Below are 7,884 nucleotides of genomic sequence, written 5' to 3'. Positions count from 1 at the left end.
CACAGTTAAACATACACCTACTCCCTTTCCCCAGACAAAGGATTTCTCCTTCATTTTATACATGTGGCCACTCTCCAATTAGCATGGCAATTACCTATTTGGGGAATGGCCACACCTGTGATTGCTAGCAGGGACAGATTTAACCCCATCCCTCCCAACCTTACATTCCCACACAATTTACAGCAGCAGGGTTTACGCTCTGCCACATTCCCCCTTGTACAACGTACACATGGCTGCAATCTACATCGGCACTGATGGGATGCGCTGCAACATTCTTGCAGCCTTTCCCAGCCTTCCTGGATTTAAGGGACGAGTATTTTCACATTCCCATTCGTCCAGAGCACAGGAAGTACCTCTGCTTCGTCTTTCAGGGAAGTGTTTACGAGTTTGCTGTGCTGCCATTCGGCCTCTCCCTAGATCCTCTTACGTTTTCAGTGTGTGAATGCCATCCTTGCCCACTTGCGGTTGCAGGGGATCAAAGTAATGAACTATCTTGACGACTGGTTGATCTGTTACCAGTCGCGAGAGGGAGCAGTGGCCCACAGAGTGGTTGTGACAGAGCATCTGGCAAAGCTGGGACTCACCATCAACTTACACCGGTGCGGTGTATGACATACTGGGGGCTCCAGCTGGACTCCAGTATGATGCGCGCATACCTGTCGGACAACAGAGTAGCAGTTATTCGAAGTCGCCTCTCCCTGTTGTGACAGGCATCAGAGGTTACTTTGGTGTTGTGCCAGAAACTGTTGGGTCTGATGGCCGCAGCCGTATCGGCCATCAAGCTGAGTATACTCCACATGCGCCTGCTGCAAGCGTGGCTTAATGCTTGTTGATTACATCCCCAGCATGACATTGTCTCATACATGCTCGGCAGCCCTGCGCTGGTGGAGGACTACCTTTCATCTGCATGAAGGTGTGTGGATTGGAGTGGTGTTAAACAGGCACATGGTGATGACAGACGCCTCCAAATTGTAACAGGGAGAGATCTGTGCTGACTCTGCTGGCGTGTTCACGGGCTGCAGGAAGAGGGCGACAGTTGTCCAACAACCGCCTGTGAGTCATGGCAGTGACACGGGGAAGTGGAAAAGTGGGTTTGTGGACTTTCCCCCTCTCTGAATGGCTGAGAGGCGTGTCTTGGGAGATTGTTAGCCCTATAAATTAACGCTCTGTTGTTTCCTCAGGTCTGCCCACTTAGACGCAACAAGAGTGCGGAAGCTTTGATCCGGGACCGGGAATCAGGCGAAACAAAGAGTTTCATAGCGAGACAGAGAGAGCGGGGAACCCTTGGGCAAACCCCGGCATATTGTGAAAGAACAGGCTAGTGAGCCTACAGAGTAGGACGGTGATCCGGGTCGTGCGGGTAGCGGCGACCGGGATAACGCTGCCGAGTGCAGCACCTTTTATTTGTAGTTTTATTACTGTTTTATTTTCCATTGTTCTTTTCGCCTTCTGTTTTCATTATTATTTCTTTGAGCACCTGCGAGTGCACTTGCTGTTCACGTACCAGCTGTGGTATTTCCGTGGTGCTGTCTATCATCGTTGATAGGCAGCCCACGGTCAACAGTGCCCTCTGCCGGAGAAAGCAAGAACTGTTTGCAAATAAAACTGGGCACCTGTGTGGTGTTTTCAAGTACACCTGTCTGTCTCCTAGTCAGTGAATTACCCACACCCCTTCCACAGACATATACAAACCAATGGAATACCATGTATGTATGGTAGCATTTCACGCAGGAGACAGAAGAACTGGAGACGACATGCTGTTTTGCAGTTGAAACTGTTCCTTTTTATTAGGCCGTTGTTTGTCGGCACCCTGTAGAGTCCACTGCTCTACCTGCTTCACTGCTTGTCCTGATACACACACACGCAACCTGGCGGACACTCTCCCGAGCACCCGCTCCATACACCCGCTGCTGGACGCTCTCACAAGCACCCAAACCAGAGCAAAGGTAAATACAGTGTTCCACTTTATAAAGTGGCCCTTTAAACTATGGAACATGGCTTTCATTTGCCCCATAATGCCATAACACTAACACTAGTGTAATGGCATTATGGGACAAATGGAAAAGTGAGAGTTACAGTAAGTTTGCATAATACAGTTTTAAAGTTTACCAAAAGGTGGCACCTGTGCACTACTGAAAACAGAAGAACATCATTCTCCAGTCCAGACAAAAACATTTGCAATCACAAGTTACACTTTCTTCGAACTGCAAACTTTTTAAACCTAGTACTCAAGTACCCCAGCAGTCCAGGCTTTTGTTTCAATCATGCACAGTTTTTCCAGTGTACATAAGAGAGTACTTACAGACAGCCTCTGAAACTTTAAACAGTTTAAGGCTAAAGAGATAGGTGTGTTCATCTAACAGTGGCAGATCTAAATACAAAATAACTGCCAAAGTAAATTCAATTCCACGTTTAGTCCTACATTAATAAAGGTATTTAAACATTGGCAGTATTTAGAACCTGTTTCAAAAGAACCTATTAAGTTTCAAGCCAGCTGTTGGCTTTTCAAAAACAAAGACGTATAATGAGGTTTAATCTGCAACTATAATCAATAAAATGTAGTTTAATGTCTTGTCTGTATCTAGGTTAAATTCAGACAGTTTTGAAAAAAGAAAACAGCCAGTTAGTTCACAATGCACAACTGTCAATATGGCAACATATCCATAATTCAATGATTTGAGCACTTTTAAAAAGAATGCTAATAAAATCATAATTAAAGGTTCTGGTCAGCTAGAACAAAACGTACTACTGTCAATTGTGGCCTGTTAGCAATAGACCATATTAATTGTGCCAGTGTTATAATTTATTATGCCAGTGGTTCACAATATCTGGATAGCCCTGAATTGCATTTTCTTTATTATCAGGTAAATCAAACTAGGTAATTATTTTGGAGTTCAACCCCATATTAAGACAGTAATAATTTCTTTGTAAAATACAATTATTTTGTGATACTATATTTATTTTTTAACATGTCTTAGGTGTATTCCTTTTACAAAACGCAAATGTGTCCACATGTTTGTTAAATATGGACCATTGCGCATAACAGTTAATGGCTGTGTTGTTACAATAAAAAAACAGCAAATCCTTTTTCCCCACAGTCATTCTGGCCACCTGGAGATTTAGCCTCCAATTATGCAGGCTCATCTTAGTAGGTGTGTTAAACACACTAAGACAGGATTATAACCACAGCACCACAATGACACCAGGGACACCCGTGTCTGATCATTTCTGTCAAATTATAAATAAATGAGTACTGTATTTATTTATATATAATATTTGTATTTATTTTTTAACAATGAGTGTAAGTATAAATGTTATCAGATAAACTGTGTTATTTTTTTATTAGAAAAATATTATTTGAAAGGTTGAGGAAACAGGGTATTCCATCAGAGTATGAGTTCTGCAGTTTTAACGAGAATGAGGATGAACAAATAACCAATGGGTCCTTGAAGGGAGTGGGGATCTGCTTAGAAACTTAGAAACCCTAGAACTCATCACTTGTTGTATAGACAGAAACAATGTTATATGAGGAGTCTGGAGATGTCACTAATGAAGTGGAGGTTTCAGAAAGGGTCTCACCCAAGGAATAAGGTGCATATCCCTCCTAACAGACATATGATCACACTGCCACTGATTGTGCCACCTCAATACATTTCTCACCGGCCTAAAAGGAAGGCGCCTATAACCTTTGGGGGGAAAAAAAGGTGATTTAGTCCCAGTGACTCAGTAATAATTATACTAATACCCAACAAGGTCTAGAAAATGGTTGACCAAAGTGAAATCACAAGGATATCCATTAATGAAGGGACTGAGGAGTGAGTGTCTGGTGTTTCTGTGGCTTCGGCTTACTTCCTTTACCATGGTAACCTAACATGGGATTATGAAATACCTGTGTTTTTTTTTTTACACAGCACATAAACACATATGTTTTTTAAGAAATAAGTAAGAATGTGTATTATTTCTTGTGTTAATTATTATAAGTGGTACTGTCAGGATTTGACAGTGAATCTTGCTTAAGATGTGAGGTTTTTAAATAATACTATGAAACTGATGTAGTGTATTTGATCATTATAATATTGCTGAGATGTTAAAACTCCAGGTTATCCAACGGATGCAGTAATGTGGGATCTATATCACACAAAGTTCATACCCAACCACATCTTAGTGCTGATTGGCTGAATTAGATTTGAAAGAAAGTTTATAACGCTGTAGAACAAAAAGAGTCGTATCGGTTACATGAACTATCAGCCTTCAGTTCAAATTTCCAGTATACCAGTAAGTGGATTGCTTAACTTTATTTCAATGTATTTTTTTTCACTCCTTTAACAGATGTTTAAATATACAATGCTGCATTTTTCATTGGTATGACAGAGACGTGGAAAATACTTTAAATAGAAACATTTATAATTAAACAGCAAGAAGGCAAATTGCATTGTTAAGTTATTTTTCAATCAATATTATGTGTATCCTGTCGCTAAGGGTGTGGATTCACAGACAGAACTTGTCCTCTCTTCTATCCTCCTTCCCTACAAATAATTCTCTTTATCTTGTTACTTTGAACTGGTTCAGTGGCGGGGGGGGGGGGGGGGGGGGGGGGGGGGTGAAACCTACTATGGCGAAAAAGGACAAATCTAACACCATCTTGTGCTGAAGGAACAGCAACACAAGTTACAATGATACACTGCATTGTATAAATGTAGACATAACACTACAGATAGCATGGTGAAACTTTTACTTAGTATTTATTTATATAGGTCTTATTCTATTTATAAGTGTTTTTACAACGGTTTTCTTGGTGTTGTTTTTACCTGTAGAAACTGTTTTAAATGATGAAGACTGTGATAATGCTAGCCTGTTTTCTAGGCACAACCATTGCCTTCCCAGTAAGTACATTATACTCTTACACTATTTTCCATTCTAAGATTGACTGATTGGCTGAATTCTGGACTAAAATATAAAATCTAGACGATACATAAGGACAACATGAGACAATTTCAGAGAGATTAAGAAAAATATATTAACAAATGCAGTACAAATACTGCATGAAGAAATACATAGTTCAAATCAACATACTGATTGATATGCTGTTGAAACACATGTAAAACTTTGTAATCACTATTTTCTTATCCAAATTACAGCTTTACCAAAACAACCTTGGGTTATCTGCAAGCAATAGTATGGAGGTAAGTCTTATGTTTGCTCATTTCAGCATTATTTAGTTTCAGAAACAACGGTGCACAGTTCTCAGCACTTCCAAACAAGGATGTCAATGCAAAAACTCACCATAAATGAAAAGACAAAGACTTAAGGTAAGACACAAATACCAGAATTCACAGACCTTACCTTAAGTACAGTATATATAAGGCCGTCCAACTTTAGGGCTAGTTGCAGTCTTTGAAACCAGCTGAAAGTACATGTGCATGCTCCTTGTTTTGGGGTGATTTGTGTGAATAGCAAATTTTCTTTTTTAGTTCTTAAGGTTCTCTGGGCTTGGCTACTCAGCTGCTGGTTATGGACAACCTCAAGTAAGTTTCACACATTTCATATAAAATATCCTTTACAAATCTTGGCAAATGATACACTGACTGGCAAATGTTAGCTTTAGTAAAATATTAATGCAATCTTTTATTATTGCTCTTGACAGGCATTACCATATGTTTCGCCTTATCTATACCAACAACCACAACTTGATTTTGGTCTGACACCACAGCTGGCTCTTACTCTCCAAGGTGCTGGACAACCTCCGCTTGCACTACCAGCACAGGCACCAATGAATCCTCAAATACTGAGACCAGCACAGGGACCAATGGATCCTCAATTACTAACTCCTGTACAGGGACCAATGCATCCCTCTGTTTTCATACCTCTGCATGGACGATTTCCACCCCAAATATTTTTCCATAATCTCGGAATCCAACCCCCTCAAGTAATGCTGCCCTCTCAGGTAAACCTGACTCCACAGATCAACCAAGTCCCTATTGGACCATCCCAGCAAACACCTCAGTCTAATCAGCCACAGCCTCCCCAAAATCCTCGTGACCCAGCAGCCTAACCAGGTACAGTGCTGACAACTTAGTTTTAAGACAGTAATACTGTTATTTAATGAGAAAAATATTAATTTCTTCCATCCCTATTACATTGTGTGTGCTTTTTAATTTCAGGTGCTGCTGTATAGCCCTTTATTTGTATCCCCATAAAAGACGGGGGGGGGGGGGGGGGGGGGGGGTGATCTCGTTATTGCTGTTATATTAAATGTATGCTTTGGTTATTTGTTTGTTACTTATGAAAAACATTACTTTGGGTTGTTCTCATACGTTCTCATACATAGTATGTGCATTCACTGTTTTCTGTTGTTTTATTACGGGGCTGTCCATACTACTTTGTATATCGATTCCCTCAACAGCAAAGGCAGCCATCAAAACCAACCCACCTTCCAGAGAACAGAACAACCTACCAATCAACCAGGCCCTGGGTCACCACAGCTACAAAATGATCATTCCAATAATGCATAACATTTTATAATGTCTGCAAAAGGTTGGATATGGATGCACAATGGAAGTGATATTAAGCAAATACCATAACTTCATTGCAAATAAATGGTTACAAATCTAGAGGTGTAAAGCAAAGTTACATTTAGTGCAATGCCAATAAGTGAAGGCTGACACCGCAGTTAATGTATAATAAAATCTTTCATTGTCAACAAACTGTGCTTCAACACGGATTCATTTTGAACCCTGTTTATGGCCTCATTGCAACCTTCTTTAGATAGAACCTTGAGCTCAGTCTGTCAAGTTACATCCTCTCTTGTTTTCTACCTTTAATGGTTTTAATGTAATGAAGGAGCTAGAGGCTGCTCAGATAAGCCATATGCAGTCAGATTGGTAACTGGTATTTCTTGACTAAACTCTTTATGCTACTTTGTCAACATTTGCTACCAGTAGCAAAATATGACATATATAAGTGTCAAATTTTGTTACCTTATCAAAATCTACTACCTGTACCAACATTTCATCGTAGCTATAAAGCTTTTTTTTTTTGGGTCAAGTTAAAACAATCGAAAAATTCATCTTGGTGGTTATATAGAGAGTAGTGTAAAAAGATATTAGAACTAAAATAATGTAATATAATTAACAACATGATTGGAATTCACACCAGGAAATATCTCTAAATAATAATAATAATAATAATAATACCTTTTCAAAACAATTTCACAAAGTTGTACTTCATGTTTACGTAGTGTCAAGAAAACGCTACGCTTCAATGTAAAAAAATTGCAGTCAGAATGTAGTTGCCTTTTTAGATTTTGCTTTTTTATTTTAAAAAAAGTTCCTGGCTCTATAGTACACTTTACTGTTCATTAACACCAGCTGTCTATAAAAGTAAGTATTACATGTGGAGTAAAATTTAACATTACAAAACACAGACCTTCTCATCCAAAAAAAAAAAAAGGTAGCAGTTTTTGATGAGCGTCCTCAGTCTTAATGGGGGAAAAAAATCTGGGCATGCACAGTATAAGGCGAAATAGCCTGGGCATGCGCAGTAAGCAAAGTAGGAACATTTGATATGAAGCATAAATTGATGTGAATCCGGTATTAATGAAAGGGCTACATACAGGCTGCTCAGATAAGTGAGACGCAGGTAGGTAACTGGCATTTCTTGACTAAACTCGTTCTCAAGGAAATCGGAAGTTCAAATCAAAACAACAATATAAATTTTAAATGATTTCAGACATTTTAAAGTTGTTATAAAACACGTGCAGGTGGCAGTATTTTTTGAACTGCAAACATGCAGTTCCGTCCTGAATTCAGCAGCACAGCATTGGACTGGAATGCAAACGAAGAAACAAAACTAGTCCCGGTAAGCATGCTATCCCACTCAAGTGAT

At 39.6% G+C, this 7,884-nt stretch overlaps 1 protein-coding gene across 1 annotated transcript; it reads left to right on the top strand.

The window, feature by feature from the left end:
• Nucleotides 1–229: 229 nt before the first annotated feature.
• LOC121326677 lies at nt 230–6,480 on the top strand. The gene is made up of 7 exons (XM_041270041.1): nt 230–313; nt 711–814; nt 1,817–1,946; nt 5,139–5,183; nt 5,472–5,525; nt 5,645–6,056; nt 6,404–6,480. Exons 1-6 carry the CDS (start codon nt 230–232, stop codon nt 6,050–6,052), a joined length of 825 nt encoding a protein of 274 aa, XP_041125975.1. The 3' UTR covers nt 6,053–6,056; nt 6,404–6,480.
• Nucleotides 6,481–7,884: the final 1,404 nt, after the last annotated feature.

Source organism: Polyodon spathula, chromosome 2 (genome assembly GCF_017654505.1).
Source record: "Polyodon spathula isolate WHYD16114869_AA chromosome 2, ASM1765450v1, whole genome shotgun sequence".
Classification (NCBI taxonomy): domain Eukaryota; kingdom Metazoa; phylum Chordata; class Actinopteri; order Acipenseriformes; family Polyodontidae; genus Polyodon; species Polyodon spathula.
The sequence above is the reverse complement of the archived record's forward strand: the minus strand, read 5'-3'. Positions and strand labels throughout refer to the sequence as shown.

Excerpts from the sequence above, each read along its gene's own strand:
- LOC121326677 (XM_041270041.1), top strand. The coding sequence starts at position 230 with ATGGCTGCAATCTACATCGGCACTGATGGGATGCGCTGCAACATTCTT. Across the intron at positions 815-1,816 it reads CACATGCGCCTGCTGCAAGC|AGTCCACTGCTCTACCTGCT; the intron begins GTGGCTTAATGC and ends GGCACCCTGTAG. Across the intron at positions 5,184-5,471 it reads CTGCAAGCAATAGTATGGAG|TTCTTAAGGTTCTCTGGGCT; the intron begins GTAAGTCTTATG and ends TTTCTTTTTTAG.